A 16,588-nucleotide genomic window follows, 5' to 3' on the forward strand; every position below is an offset into this window, starting at 1 on the left:
ATCAGCAAATATACATACAGACAGTGCATAACTGTAGGACCAGATGTTATGTTTCTAGTTGACTGAATGAAATCCAACATCTTATGAAGATCTTCATCATCACCAAGAAATGCTTCAAAAGTCAAGTGATTCACAATAACTGATTCCTGAGAAAAAGATCAAGTGAAAATTTATGAAATTACTTGATGTAGTTAAGATATGTACAATGAGAGGTGGAATCAGTTGGGTAACTATTTATCAAGCAAAGCATAGAGAGCCATTCATTGTACTAAAAACCGTGATTTAATCCAAGAAGATGAATCATATTCTTATATGTTTTACGTCATGATTTCTGAGATTACCGGATGATCTTGGTGTATGACTTCAAATTTCTGTGTTCTGAACAGATCTTGACTTTCGGTGTTAACACACTTCACTGTTACAGATCCATACGTGATCAACCCAGAATCTGGCCAATACTTTGCAGATGTCTGTTGAATTACACAATGAAGAGGGAGGAGTAGACAATAAAAAATATCTAACCATCTTCATTATGCTTTTTATGCTTGTTATAATAACAACTTGTAAAATAAATATAGTTTTATATTAACGTTAAGATCCATTAAGTTTACTTTTATTACAAAGCAGATCATCAATTGATATGAGAAAATGGATGTTTAGAATGTGCTTGGCTTGTGGATGTGAGAAGTTTCATGCAGACAGACCAAGTGGCCTATTTTTAAAAAGCTTACATGTCATAAATTTCTTACAAAAGTAATTCATGTGTTTTTACAAACCTTGTTAGCTGTGCTCATGTCATTCAGCATGATAATGGTACTGCATTTGTAATCATAGACAAGTCTCCAAAAATCTTCCAGGATTGAAGCCAGAGGATCTTGGGTCAAAATTATAGACCCATCATCCTATATTAAACATAGAAATCATTTTTAATAAGAAACTAAGGCGTTCAGGCAGCGAAATATTTGAAACAAGCATTTTCAACACCTAAATATTTTCTGAACAAACATATCTGGTAGTTCTCTTGTGTTGCTTTAAATTAAAATTCCTCAATCAGACCTTTTGATCAAAACCACATCCATATAATTTTTTTTTAGTATCGAGCTATACATTTTAAATTCTTTTTGCATAGTTTAAAGTATTAATTCACTGTTGAATGGTATATTCCTGCAAGACCATATACCATTATGACATTATGGACGACATACTACTTACCGATAAACATAATTTACACTGATACAACAACATCAATAGTTAAAGTTAAAGGGCACTGACTAAATGCTGATATATTGTATACACTCAAAAATCATTGCACTTCAGGTTGTATCTGTATACTGCTGTTTATCTGTCAGATTGTATTTACATAACGCTGTTTATCTTTCAGAAATTACCTCAGCATTTGAGGCACATCACATTACGGACGACTTAGTTTAACACACATAGTGTTTAGTCAGTTGCTCAGATGTAACACCAAACTTGGTAGGGAACTATGTAACATTTAAGGCATAATATCACAATTTTATGGAGCATATACAATTTGTCAGCTACTAAAACAGTGTTGAATTTTGTATCATCACACAAAGGACGCATTCCTCAAAATCATGTGAGTCTTGTGTTGCTTGCCTAAATTATAATATAGAGTCTAGCAAAAATTGTTCACTATGCAGGCTACTGTGTAGGCTCAAATACCATCCTTTCTCCTGATATATAAGAGCTTATGCTAGAATACAATCAAAATTTACAAGTATTTATAATACCATTAGTTTAAGAAATGCTTGTGAGTAAACCTTCATGTATGGATGTACTAACCTCTAACTTGGTAGCATTTACATAATCATTGCTGCCATGAGTAACACCATTTGACTTCAAGACTGGTCTGTATGAGTCCACTGTAAATAATTCAATAAATCATCAATGAAAAAAATTGTTGGATACTTTTATGATGGCAAATAAGTCTGAATAAACAATTCATTTCAATTGTCATTGTAAACAAAGTTTGAAGCAACTTTAATTAATTTAATCCATTTTCATTGATTTCATATCTATTTAAACATTTGATAGAAACTAAAAACAGCCATGTTCAAAGCTATTATGCTTCAGTAAACATAAATCAATTCACACCACACCTTCATAGGTTATTACACTTGAGAAATTGGCCAAACACTTAAATTATGGTAACAAAAAACAAGTTTCGTTTTTTCAATATATAAGAAGACAAATTTGAAATGAAGCAGTTTCAATAGTTGTGCTAAATAAGTGCCTAAATATAAAAAAGGCATATACAGAATTAAGAGGTATATTTAGACTTTAATTACGATTTTTATAAGTAGCTTAAAGCGGGATGTTCTGCTAAAAAATAACAATCAACTCAAAACTTTCGAGTACTGAATAAGTTAGTAGACTGAACCCTTATTTGCAGGGCCAGAGGAGAATGAACTTTATGAAAGAGACAGTGTGGCTTTTAGGTCTCTGAAGCAGACTCATTTGTAGGGATGGAGGTTCTCCTCCGGAAACAAATGAGACGTTAAAGGTATTTTCAAGTGGCTACAAAAGCAAGGTTTACTAATAAATACTTTGTGTGAGGTTAAAAGAAAGAGAGGGGGTTCCTATTCTCCCGCAGCAAAAAAACAAAACAAAAAACCCAACAACAACTGACAATCGGAGGAGGAAGCAAGGTCCCTCTGGCCCTCCCCATTTGGGCACGCCATTGATTGAAGGCTTTGTACATACAAGGAATGATTCCAGGAAATCTGTTTTTGTAGGCATTCTCTTTGGATTCTCCCATCTGCTGCTGCTGTTGCATCTTAAGTTCTTTGATTTTTGTCAGTGCCTGAAGGAGTAATTAAGAAACCAGAATCCTCACAATATTAATAATATCGACGAACATGACATTCAAAAGTCAGTAAGCTAAACATGTACTTGATGATTAGCCTTCAAATTAACAACCTCAGCAGTGACATTTTTAGTGTCCATTAGTTAACGTTAAGATATTTCTAAAGATGTTTCTTACGATTGTCCAGGGAAAATGAGAGAAATGAATAGTGATATTAACTTGATTTGACTTTAGTGAGATGTTTGTAACCGTACTGTAAGTCTAATGTACTGAATCACATAACCACTGATGACAGGTGAATGTGTAAATATAACTTACATGAAATATATAATTAAATTTGTCCTAATAAACAGGATTCTAGGAACAGATAAATGGATATGTGTTGACATACATGCATCCAAAGGAATCATTTGCAGACATTCAACTTACAGAAAATTCTTGAACAGCTTTACAATTCAATGTCTGATCATCCATGTCCTTAAACTCCTCTGCTAATGTTATTGTTTTCTCTGGTGTAAGCTGAGCCTGCTGCAAGGTGTCGTAGATATACAGATACTGCACCTGTTGAAATTACCAAAACTATTAATGAGTTTTCAAAACATCAATTAGTTGGAAATTACCAAAGTAAACCAGCAGAGTATATTTAAATGAGTAAACCATATTGCAATGCTCAATTAGTTTTCATTCTCCTCGGCATGCATGCTGATTAAATGTTCAATGGAGCCTTGTTACAGTTTAATGGAGTTACTAAGTATTGGGCCCTTAAAGCTTTGATCAAACATAAATACTCTTAGATGTATAGGAATGAAAAATATAAATTTGGGGGTTTATCAGCAACTTATGCCATATTCTACTTAGGTCACTTTTTTAATTACTGATGATGTTGAATTAAATGAAAATAAATAAACTAAAGTAACTTAAACATCATTTCATAAAAAAGTAAACTTAAAGTTACATTTAGTTTATTGCAGCAGTAAAACACATTTTACCCAATAGCAAGTCACATTAGACTTGAAGAAAAAATATTTTGACAAACACAAAACCTGCTGGTAAAATTATTATTTCAGTAAATGTGAATTTATTACTAAATCACAAACCCGGGTAAGGACCATGTCCATTCTGTCTTCTCTCATATTTCTGATGACATTATAGATGCTGATCGTGCTGTTAGATCTAAGCACATCCACAAGTTGGTACAGGGCTAGAAAAGTACCTGTTGATCCACTCCCATCTCTGTTAAAAAAATTCATTGCCGAATTATTTACTGCAAATTCACTTCTATGTAAGCATTCATGATAAACATCTTAATAAATTATCTTTAGTTCACAAACACTTTTTCAAATAGTATTTGGTGTTTGTTTTGCTACGATGGAAAAGTAGCCTATAGTCAACCTTATCGGTAAGTGGTGAAAGATTTAACTTCAAATACACTGCATTAAGGAGTGTGTCTAATATTATTCCATTTGAAATAATTAGACAATGCTATTATGGTAAGAAAATTTACATATTACTTTCATGTAGGTCTGAATCCTAAACTATCAAGTACATGAGCAGAAGACTTGTTACCTGCAGTGGATGAGCATAGGTGACATTTTGGTCTCCACTTGCTTCATCTTCACCTGTTTAATGAAATCAATCAGGTTTGTGTAATCTTCTGGAACTCCTCCTTTAGGCCAACCATGAAACTGAAGCTGGTGGACATATAGAATTTTGTCATCCTGTATCGAGAAATAACAAAATGTAATAATGAGTGTTATGTCACAGAGCTAAAGGTAGGATTTCAAGATAGATAATCCAACTACATCTGACAAAATTAAAATACAAATGTAAACAAAGACACATAGAGTAATGTTTGTGTGTAGAGCATGTATCACATCAACTATATAGTAGCATTCATCTGTATCAATTTGTTGTTGAGGACATACATCATGATAACAAGAATGATGCATGTTACAAAGAAAGGATAAGATTGCCAAAACAGGCCTCAATTCCTTTACTAACAAATGTTTGAGGTTTTATATGAAGTACTTAACCTCTTCCATGTTATATAAACACATGTGGAAACCCTAAGTTACCTGTTTATCACAGTGTAAAACACACAAAAAAGAAACAATACATGATCATGTGTGGAAAACATGAATTTGTGGAACCAAATTTACTACTAAAATGGCATTGTGTCATTGTGTTTCTTTGTGTAATTCATGTAAAAATGTATGGAAAAGGGATCTAGACACATAAGACAAAGTGATAAACTGTACGTTTTGATATATAGAAAATCTAACACAATTTAACTCAAGCATATAGTAGTGTTTGTAACTGCCTTATTCCTGTACACTATTAAAATACCAAATTAATCTGTATACTTTTAAATGACTCACTAAAAGTAGACATAAGGGATATGTACATCAACACAATTGAATATTTCACTCACGTCACTGATTATCTTCAGCTTTCTGTTTGTGTATGTTTGGTGATTGGTTGCCTCCTGCAAAAGCACGGTCATCTCACCAAACACCTCATTAGTTGTCACTTCCCTAGGCCAATAGCTATAAACGTCTTCATCCTTAGACAATACAAAGGATATAAAAAATGTAACAACATATAAAGATTCTCTGGAGTATGCTAGGTGAATTCCTACTGCAATGTTTTAATTTTTTTAATTCTATATCAGCACAAGAAAATATTGTTAACTTCTTCACGCTCCCTTAATAAATCTATTGATCATATTAATATTAAAAAGAATTGAAAACTGACGATTCCCAATGCATGTGATTGAGACTATGCTTTAATTTGTGCACATTAAGGAAGTTGATTGGATGTGAATTTATTTTTCAGATGATTTAGCTGATTTTCAATCTAAGAATTATGGAAATGCTAAAAATAAAATTTACAGTTCGTTGCTCATGATACAGTGTAGTACAGTATATGTCAGTTAAAAACAAATACATGCAATTGTTAGTCATATCAAACTATATTTTCATGAAATGACATATTCAATCAGGTGTGTTCATTTATCCAGTCCATAGTGTATTAAGGCTTTTGTTAACTGAATATGATTAAAAGGCTAAACATATCAATGACTTATTTTGCAATCTAAAATTAAACATTTTACCGAACTGTCAACCAGCATGACTAATGTCCTGACATTTTGTTGCCAAACCATTCTCCAAAATTGTTCAGCAAGACTTTTACTTTGAGGTCCTAGGAAATAATGAAGAAGTATTTTTAAGGAAAGGCATCATTGTTATCACTTCAAAAACCACAGCAACTTAACTGTATGTGTGCATTAAATTCAATTCAAGAAACAAATGCAAAACATTATCTCCAGAAGAATATGCAATAAATGGTCAAATGTTCTGCAACATTTTTGCAATTCATATCTACAGAAGTTGATATCTAGTAATATTATGGTGTCAGATAAACAAAATAACGCTCTCTATTATTGGTATTGGTACTACTCACCAATATTGTGGTGGAAGTTAAAAACATTTTTAGTGATGATTGCTCTTTCAAAGACTAACAGCACAAAATAGTTTTGAAAGTAAGGTTTATGGTTTACACTTACTTTAATTGTTAGTAAAATGAAAGTTGAAGTACTTTGTTGATTAAATCACCTAAAAGTTACATATTCAACTGATGTAGGGGTCTATAGTTAAGTTAAATAGCTAATTTGTAACTTATTGTAGCTACATTGATCACTTTCAAATATTATAGTATTCACAAGGTGTATTGATTGTTCTAATTTATTGATAGTGTTCTCATGTGTTTTGTTGTTTTCTTTTACTGTTTGATAATTTGATGTAGACAATGCTCATCGTTTGGTGACCGATCATATTCCACACATTATCAGTTGATAACTTTTCACTCTCTCAATATGGTAATAAGAGTTCAAGAATGACACTGAAATGTGTTGCAATCAGCAACAAACCTGCTATGAAGTACAAATATATTGATCAAAGTCATGTTATGATTTGTAAAAATCTCTTTAAAGTAAATTAAGAAACAAATAAGTTAAGGTATGAACAGAAGAAACGTTATCTTATGCAAATGTGTGGAGAATAACAGTAAAACATGTTCAACAAGAATGGTTTACCTCTTGCAGCTATGAACCTTGCTTTCCCATTACGAGCCTGAAAATGAAATATAGTACTTATAATCTTTCATATTTTACTTCTTTTTCCACAAATGTTTCAATTTCATTATAATAATATAATAGAAGATGTTATTTGACAAAATCTATCATGCATGAAATCCAAAAGGTGTGAAAACAACTTGTGGTTCATATGTTGACTAAACATCCTACAAGAAGAAACTACAAAAAAGATAAGGATCGCAACCTTAAATTAAACCATTTATCTGTACTGCTAAAAAGTGTAAAGTACATGAAATTGCGTTTTATTGATAAATATGGGAAACTAGCAAATACAATGTATTTTCTAGCACAACTACTTTGACATATTCAATCATTATCTGCCCTTGAAGGTGTAGTCATATTTCAAATTAGTTATAGTGATGGATACTTTACAGCCAACAAAAAAGTCATAGAAAAAAATGAAATGTCACCGAGCAATAGTAAAATTTATAAAAGAATTTTTCACTGGGCACTACTCTGTGTTATTGCAAAAATGTTAAGGCGATAATCAAATAAGCATAAAAGATGCAGAAGCTCAGAAATAATACAAACCAACTACCCTTTTGTAATGGATTAAATACAATTTTTATGGAGTCCAACGCACCTTAACAATATTGCCATTTTGAACCCTCATAACCACAATTTATCTCAAGTAACATATATTTGTCAATAGGAGACTTTTATCACCAAATGAGATTCATATTATGGTAGCATTTCTAATCAATATGACACAATTAATGATGTCATTGGTCTAATTTGGTATTAAGCTTGACATAATTCATAGGCAACAATATTGTTAAACTGTTTAGTACTCAATTAAGTAAATGAAACCCTCTTTTGTAGCTGTAAGTTTTTGCTCAGTATTAACAGGAAATGTCACACTGTTTGCCATAATACACTGTTCATGAAAAGCAAGGTTACAGCAAAAAAATATTGCAATGGATGAGAATCTATGGATTGATTGATAAAAATCATCAGCCCTATGCAATTACATGCAAACAATTTGTAACCTATACCACTCACGCCACAGCAATAATACATCACTAGATATAAATGTCACTCATGCAACACGAGAGCTAGCAATATTAAAACCGAAACGAAAAGGAAAGTTAAGCAAGAAAGAAGCAAGAAAGAGGCTTAGTTTACTATTTAAAATGCTATATTCATATAGTTAGCATGTTCTTACACCATCTACCATCAGTGGAACTAGTAGAAGAAGAAAAAGTGATATGATATTGCATTGTAGCAAGAAACATGGAAAACATATACAGTAATATGTCAATAGAACCCTATACCCATATCCAATTGCCCAAGCTCGCAATGAAGATTCTTCTTCAGTTAGCAAATTACTCTGCTTCAAGTGCTCGGCAGTTTAACTGATATATACCTTTATCATGCTGGCATTGTAATAATCTGACTCTCCTGTGTTGCCAGGTACCTGTAATTTTACTCTTGTATGATCATCTTGTAAAATTACAAGATTAAAAAGGAAAAACATCAACACAGTTGGATGAGCTGTTTTGGGAAACATATCTTTAATCGTTAAACAATGTTTATGTCTAAAGATATGTTTGAACATATAGCAAATAATGGGAACTGAAACCATGACATTAAAAATAGGTGTAATTTAACAGAATTACCATGCATGCAATATGTTTGAACAGGCTACTGACATGCACAATACTAAAACAAGCTGAGAAGACATAAAAAACTGGATGTACAGTAAAACATATTATACACTTTTTAAGTATTCGTCAAAATACAATTAGGCACAATGTGTTACATGTGTGTCGTTTAAGTAGGTATAGCAGTAAGAGTTGTGATCAATTTGAAAGATCATATTCCAAGTGATAGAATTTGAAGTTGGAGTAACTTTTCTTCAACCTATCTTCATCATTTTTCAATCAGAACCAATTTACTGCAAATGTTTTCTGCTGGATGCATAAAGTATATGTTTTATCATGACAAATCAAATGGTTACATAATTTTACATTTCTTCAATTTATACTACTGCTGTGGAATCTACAATTCTCTCCCAACGAGGAATAAACTATTCAATAAATTCAACAACAACATAATGGAACGATGCTTGTTCAAAACCACTTTGCATCTCACATTATTTAATGGTATACATTATTTCACTGATGAGAAATCATTAAACACTAAACAATTATTCAAATTTGAATGGTCTTTTAATCTTATCATGTAACAATGAACAAAAGGTATAGTCATTTGGTGTAGGTTGCATGTTTGCCATCATGCACGTACAAGAAGAATATCTGTCACAATGCGAAGTTATTCTTCATACAGGCAATAGCTTCATCAAGAAAATGGCATTCATAAGCAGAGGTACTGTACTTACATGGAATGATCTTAGACAAGCTGTTCTTTGATTTCAATTTTTCATGCTGAAGCGCTTCAGAACACGGATGTTGACGACCTCTCGGAAGAACCTGGTTAAAAGACAAAAAGGTGGCGATCTAATTTCTCCACAGCTGAACAGTAAAGAAATTACAATGTACAGTTGACAGTATTGCTTAGTATGATTTTATCATTACGAAATATCTCTCAAAGTTTACCCTTTACTTGATAACTGAAGGTAATTTTTACACATCTTGATAATAAATAAATTAATAACATATACTCACCGTAAACTCCTTGACAACATCCTCAATGACAATTCTTCTGTCTCTGCTCATGTAGTCTTGAAGTTCGGACACTTTCATTGGTTTTGGTGGTGTTGTCTTTTTGGCAGTGTCTACATTGATGTAGACACCTGCATATTGTTCAATATCAACAAGGTCCTCATAATCATTGTCTTGTTTCAACTCTCTTTCTGTAGATGCCTTTGATACCACTGTGGATCCAACAGCCTCATACGTTGAACCAGATTCCACCAAGCTGGTAATTTTGTCTTGAGGTACTTCATATCCTTCAAACTGGTCTCCACTGACTGGTTGATTAAGATTTTGATATTGATCTGGTGATTTTAGCATTTCCTTTTTGGCAAGGGGTATATACTCAGTTTTGTCTTTGACTTCTGTTGGCAAATCTATAGGAACGTAATAAATAGAAACTTATTGCCTCAATATACAATTGATATACTGAATGGATAATTTACCTGTACAATGTATATACATAATATTAGAACCAGGAGTTTACATTCCGTCAATGAACATCTACTGGAATTAAGATGCTCAAGCTATGTACGTTTGCAATTATATAATATGGATATTGTATAACAAGATACATACATGTCTCTGTATGAAGTGAAATAAACATTTCCCAAATATTTCTTGAAGATATTCACCACCCTTCCCTAGATAGAGGAACTTCATTTATTAAGTAGAGATGTCTGTCGAGAGATCTAACCTGTCAATCATCTGTATGTAGCAACCAGGTCTGAGTATGGTAGCAAACAATCGGAACAGGGTACCAGTGATCATTACCCAGTTGGGTAACAGGTTCACGAAACTCCCGATCGAATATTGCAAAAAATCACTGAACTAGCCAAACACAAAGTACATAAATGGTAGATCACTATGCCACCTTACATTACACCTCCGAAATACATGTTTTCAATCGATACTCCTATTGTTATGAACAACTGAATTTTATGTTTTGATGTATAATAAATAATAATGAAAATGCATATCAAATAAAGAAAAACCTTGCAAAAAATACTTCTGACTGTTTCTTTTACTCAATCCAGGGCACGCATTAGCCGTGGGATTGCACGATTCCTACAGTTTTATTTCAAATCCTGCATGTCAAAAGTTGTCAAGACTGGATTTTCCGTAATTAATTTCAGCTCTCATCTTGAATTAAACAGAAATTGCGCTGTGACCGTGTAGCGATTCATCGCTAAGCGATCGCATTTGGAATAAACGTTTAGTAATAAGCCACTTGCAAATATTTTTGTTTGTATCCCGCCTATAATTCATCTTAACATCCTGTACATTTTCTTCCAGAACTAGCTGATTGATGACAAAAAAGACCTGTGCACTCGACTAACTATGTTTGCGTAAAATCCCCACAAATTTCTCACCTGCACATGGCAGCCTAAATTCACAGAGAGTCAACATTAAAATGTAGCCTAACCATCTGTTTATTCGCTCAAATTGTGTCGCAGTCGGCTGGCACTAAAAACATGCACAAAGTTATTTCGTTATTGCTGCTATCTTTGACCACTGCTCTCTTCGACCACTGCCATCTTCGACCACTAGTGTGGTGTTAGGCTACCATGTGGCACATGGTAGCCTAACACCACACTAAGAAAATGAGGAAATCTAGGTTAATCATCTGTTTATTTGATCACATTGTAACGCAGTTAGCTGGAACTAAAATAACTATGGATTACTTTCATTATTGCTGCTATCTTCAACCACATGGTAGCCTAACACCACACCAGGTCCATAGGAAAATCTTGCCTAACCATCGGTTTGCAAGAAAAAAAGTTTAACACTTTTTGCATAGCCTTGTTTACAATTTTCAATTAGCTGGAAAATGACAATTGGTTTGAAGGTATGTGCTATTTTTGAAGAGGGAATATAATACTTTGCGTACACTATTGCTGTTGTGATGGATTGAAGGTTTCAAGTTTGACTAGTTTTCACCGGCATAATATTTTCGTTTTCGGTGGTGAGTGATTTTATCAAAACACGAAGAAGAATCCACAAGAATGGCTAAAACTTGAAATAGTAAGTAATTAAAAAAAAAACATCTACACTACAAGAGAGTCATTTCATGAAATAAATCTTCCATATTCGTATGTCTTGATTAATAAAAAAAAACAGGAATTATTGAAATCACGGAATTATTGAAATCATGAAAGCATTCGCGTAGCAAGTACAAGACCCCCCCCCCTCCCCCACCTGTTTTGTGCGTTTTTGATTCGGTACCCAAATGTTCGGTTGGGTACCTGACTCAGGCCTAGTGAAAAATTAATGTGTTCATGTTAATAAAATAAAAGAGAAAATATGATGTGTCTTTTCCTGATCAGCTCAAAATACCTTGATTTTCCTTGTCGATTTCAACATTATTGGTAAAAGATGTTGGATCTGATCGAGTTGGAGATCCTTTTCTGGATAATTTCCTGAAAATAATTCAAAGAGTGAAAGTAACTATTTAGTGAGGGTGAAATTAACCATTAACATGATACAAACTAATTCCTATAGGTACATAGAAGCGGTAAATGTAACTTCTGTGAAAATAGCTAGCTCTGCCTGTGATGTAAGCCTTGTGTGCTTACCATATACTGCAAAGATACACATAATTTTAATTCTAAGGAAAACTGGCTGCGGTTAAAAAAGATTTTTTTTCATCCAAATAAATTAAGTTAAGCACCAACTATATGGGAACATTTTGATAGTTTTGATAGTTTAAAAAATCTCTCCGTACTTGGTCGCTAAATAATTACTAGTTTCTCCAGTTTCTCCAGATCTTCAAGTGAGTTTCAAGTGAGTAAATTAAATGCATTAAATACACACTAAGTTCACATGTTGTCAACTTACTTTTACCCGATTGTGAACATGGAGCAAAAATTTGAAATTTGTTGCTGAATATTATTGGACCTGGTTAAAATATGTACTAGAAATACATTGTTTACTGCTTGAATCTAATTGAAGGAGAGCTAATGGCAATAATATGATAAGGTAACATTACCAATGAAAAGTAATCAGCTCTTTTATCTAATAACAAGATTTATCTAACTTAAACTACAATGGTTGTAGTCAGGGTAGAGGTACTAATTCTACTCACTAGTATTTCCACAGACAAGCATTCTTGATGGTGGTCTCACAAAACGGGAGAACATGCAGTCCCATTTTTTTGTTATTTACATTACAAATGAAACTCATGGATATTTAAGTGAAACTTAGTTTATCATACTTTAATGCTCTAAGTATGTAAGCACAAGTCTGCTTACCTGTAAATTAACACAAATGTGATGATGATGAGCAATGCTATAGAAAAGGCTGCAGGAATGACAATGAACACTGTAAAGCTCTTGTCACCATCTGGAAAAAAGAACACAATCTCTATCCTTTAAATGGTCATTAGCTCCACGAAGTATCCCTTTAAGGAGTTTGAAATCTAGAAAATGTGCCTAATGTATTGAGAGAAGCATGTATGGTAGCAACACAATTAGAATCCTCAAAACACTCTTACCTGTTTTAGGAATTTCTTAGCTACAAACTTACTAACGTCATATATATATATATATATTTTTATACATACATATATATATATATATATATATGTATGTATATATATATATATATATATATATATATATGCATTATCCTCTAGTACTTCACTCAAATGGGTCAAGTCTTTAAATAGGGTGGGGGTTGCTACTATCCATCCAAGCCCAGACTCGTCCTTCCTCTTAAGGATCCACATATCTTTAGATCCCTAGTGCTAGCAAGAAGCTACTTTAGAAGTGATCAGTTCTTTATTGTGCGAACTTGTTTTCCCCCATCTGAGGGTTGTTTGAAGAAGTTAGCAATTTCTATTTTAGAAGATTCCAGGGGATAGTGAGAGTTAGTACTTCTCTAATCTCGAGTCATATAAGGTGGTTGTGGAAACCCTGTGGCATCTGTTGCCAGTGCAGTAATTTTTGGTGGAATTCCTTTTGCTTCCATGTGTCTCCAGATAGTTTCAGCACTGAGAGATGTAGACCGTGAAGGTCTCTGTAGTAAAGTCGGCCCCTTTATTGGTTTAGAAGGGGTCCTTCTTTTGGAAGTTTGAGTGGAGGATCCACAAGTAGACTCAGCAGTAGTGGGAACCAAGTGTGGTTAGGCAACATGGAGCTATCAGTGTTAATGCATATCCTGGTTCATTCCTTTTTAGCATCACTAGGACCTTGTGTAATGCGCACCACAGAGAAAATGCTGAGCCGATTGAAATGATTGAGCAGAACAACAGGCCCTTCTGGTTGTCCGCTGCTGCAAAGAGATCCAGAAATAGTTGCCCAAATGTTCTGAACACATATTCTGTGCAGATTTGGGAAAGATATCAATCTGTCTCTTTCACCTGCCCTCTGGATAGAGTGTCTGTATTCAGGTTCTGATTGCCTGCTAGGTGAGAGGTGCAAAGGTTTATGTTATGTTTGTCACACAGTGAAAGGAGGATCCGTGTTACCTGAAGTAATGAGTGAGACTTTGTTCCCCCTTGGTGGTTGATATAAGGCACTTGCTGTGTCTGTTTGTACATACACTATGTGGTTAATTTTGAATGGTCTGCCTGAGAAAGCGTGTCGATTGGCACACCTGGTACAGAACGTCTGTCAGTCCGATGGTAGAGGGATCATTTTGTTCATCAGGTTTTGGAGGGTTGTACCACTGCAAGGGGTGTAGCTGTAGTGATTGCATCCAAAGTTTGCACCTTGGTAGAATCTTCCATCAGGACAGGATTATTTTGAGCCATGCTCTAGCCTGTGAACGATGTTTCAATAGAACATCCATCATTTGAAGTGGGAGGGCATCTACTCTTTCTTCTGGGAGGAGCAAACCACTTTGTAGATCTAGTATTGCTCTTAGGTACGTAAGGTATTGGCTTGGTGATCGAGATGACTTGTTTTCATGCATTATCCAGCCTATGACATTGAGGAGAGAAACAGGGAAGTCTCTTCAGTTGAGACGATCAACCATTTGTCCATTTAGGCAAATAGTATCATGCCCTTCCTTCATAGAAATGCTAGTATGGATCTGCTGACCCTGGTGAAGGCTCCTGGTGGATAGGCCAAATGGTAGGGCAACAAACTGGTAATCCACTACCATGTAGTGCCAGAACTTCTGGTCCTCTCTCTTGATCAGGATGTGCAGGTATGAGTCCAATAGATTCAGCGAGGTGGCCCACATTCCTTTTCTAGAATGGAAATGATTTGGACAGTGTTTCCATATGGAACGCCTTTTGTTTTATAATTGATTTCTTCATAGGGCTTTAAGTATAGTATGGGCCTCCAAAGGTCTGTTCCCTTCTTCAGAGTCAAGAAGACTGATGACCGTAACATAACCTGGTTGGAACTTTCTGATCACTTTTTGTCCAACAGGTCTGCAATCTCCGTTTCCAGTGTCTACCGTTGGTTGGGGTCCGAAGGAACTGGTGTGACTTCCTAGTTGCCGGAAAATGGAGGGTTGGAGGTGAACTCTATGGAGTAGCTGATTGTGAGAAAACCTAATGAGGCCCCCCCCCCCCCCCCACAACCAGCAAAGAATTATGGTGAGATGGGCATCCCTAGGTACATTGCTGTTGTTGGTAACCTATGAAGGAGCCCTTGGTGGGTCCTTGTGCTTGTTATAATGTTGCTTGTCATTTCTCTGTCTGCCCTTAAGACTATTGAAACGATCAAAATTTGACCAATTTTGCATAACTTTCATATGAAAGGTCAAAAGAGGAAGGAGTCAGGGCCTGGATGGATGGTAGCCACACCCCTGTTTAAAGACTTGACCAATTTGAGTGTAGTGCTAGAGGATAATGCTTATTTATGTGAGGTAAGTAGGTGTGGGTAATTAATTGGATGTGTTCACATAACCCGTTGTTTTTAAATGATCATATTTGTAAAAACTTACTATTCTTCTGATAGTTTCAAAGCTTTGAAAATATGTAACAACTAAACTTTGTTGGACCTTTTACTATAGGCACTACATCATTATTTATGTTTAAACTCAGCAAACTCTACACATGCCTAGTCTTGAATTTTGCCAGTTAATACTCAATTTCCTATTCTACTTAAAATGCAGTAACAGTACTCTCAGCACATCCTTTGAGGTTACTGGCAGAAGATTACCTTGGTATCCCATTGTACTTCTCTTGGTAAATTAAGAAAGGGATGTGGAAAATAATAAAACTTACTTGTGCAAACTAACCTGAAATAGATGACTTTGGAATTGTCACTGCCATAGATGGCTCACTGAGGGGGTTTTCCTGATCTGTTGTAAGGGAAACCATGAAGGTATAATTCTCTCCAGGCTCAAGTCCTTCGATGATAGTGTACATTGTACTTCCAGAGACTGTTGTTACTCTCTGTGGAATATCACTACTACCATCCACCTTGTAGTAGATAGTATAACCAGTTATCCCAGTACTGCAAGTAACATCATTATCATCGACCTATTGATCAAAGATGGAAATGTTCAATATTGTTGCTATATTATAGCATAGAAGACACTGCATCATCTATGTAATAATTTAGTATTGATGACTACTTTATAGTGCATCAATGTATAGGCTAGATGAGTCAATAAGAGAGGAAGCTGAAAGCAGCTAGAAGAAAAGAGAAGATATGTGATGGGAATGTAAGGTAAGCCAAGGACGGGGAAGCTGGAACCAAAATGGAAGGGAAGAGAGGGGAAGGGAAGGGGATAGTTTATCTTTCTTCAGTATCTTCCGTCACAAAAGGACTACATCTTTGATTCAGCTATTTTCCATCTGGTACTCTGCATCCTTCACTGAGTAGCTCAGTTATACATGACTGGTTTCTCACTGAACTGTTAAACATATTGTGTAGTATATCTATATACTGTAGTCACTTTTAACATTCAAAATAAAACTGTTAGCAAACTCCTCTTCCCCTGTTGCTTTCTTCTCTCCATCCCTTGTCTACTAATCCCCTTACATCTGTC

At 34.5% G+C, this 16,588-nt stretch overlaps 1 protein-coding gene across 3 annotated transcripts in view; it reads right to left on the reverse strand.

Moving 5' to 3' along the window:
- LOC139984175 (uncharacterized) overlaps positions 1-16,588 on the reverse strand; it is a 260,085-nt gene that overhangs the window by 155,395 nt on the left and 88,102 nt on the right. For 2 of the 3 annotated variants that reach the window (XM_071997956.1, XM_071997950.1), the window contains exons 12-20: positions 15,833-16,076; positions 12,889-12,979; positions 11,975-12,057; positions 9,611-10,014; positions 9,325-9,415; positions 8,350-8,426; positions 6,924-6,960; positions 5,943-6,031; positions 5,262-5,393 (exon numbers count right to left, since the gene is read on the reverse strand). In XM_071997956.1, the coding sequence (XP_071854057.1) occupies positions 5,262-5,393; positions 5,943-6,031; positions 6,924-6,960; positions 8,350-8,426; positions 9,325-9,415; positions 9,611-10,014; positions 11,975-12,057; positions 12,889-12,979; positions 15,833-16,076 (1,248 nt within the window). Of the gene's footprint in view, positions 1-18; positions 147-341; positions 471-776; positions 903-1,806; positions 1,887-2,727; positions 2,828-3,259; positions 3,392-3,927; positions 4,064-4,396; positions 4,549-5,261; positions 5,394-5,942; positions 6,032-6,923; positions 6,961-8,349; positions 8,427-9,324; positions 9,416-9,610; positions 10,015-11,974; positions 12,058-12,888; positions 12,980-15,832; positions 16,077-16,588 lie in introns of all 3 variants that reach the window. The other variant, XM_071997962.1, reaches the window with a different exon arrangement.

The sequence above is a fragment of the Apostichopus japonicus genome, chromosome 2, assembly GCF_037975245.1.
Source record: "Apostichopus japonicus isolate 1M-3 chromosome 2, ASM3797524v1, whole genome shotgun sequence".
Classification (NCBI taxonomy): domain Eukaryota; kingdom Metazoa; phylum Echinodermata; class Holothuroidea; order Aspidochirotida; family Stichopodidae; genus Apostichopus; species Apostichopus japonicus.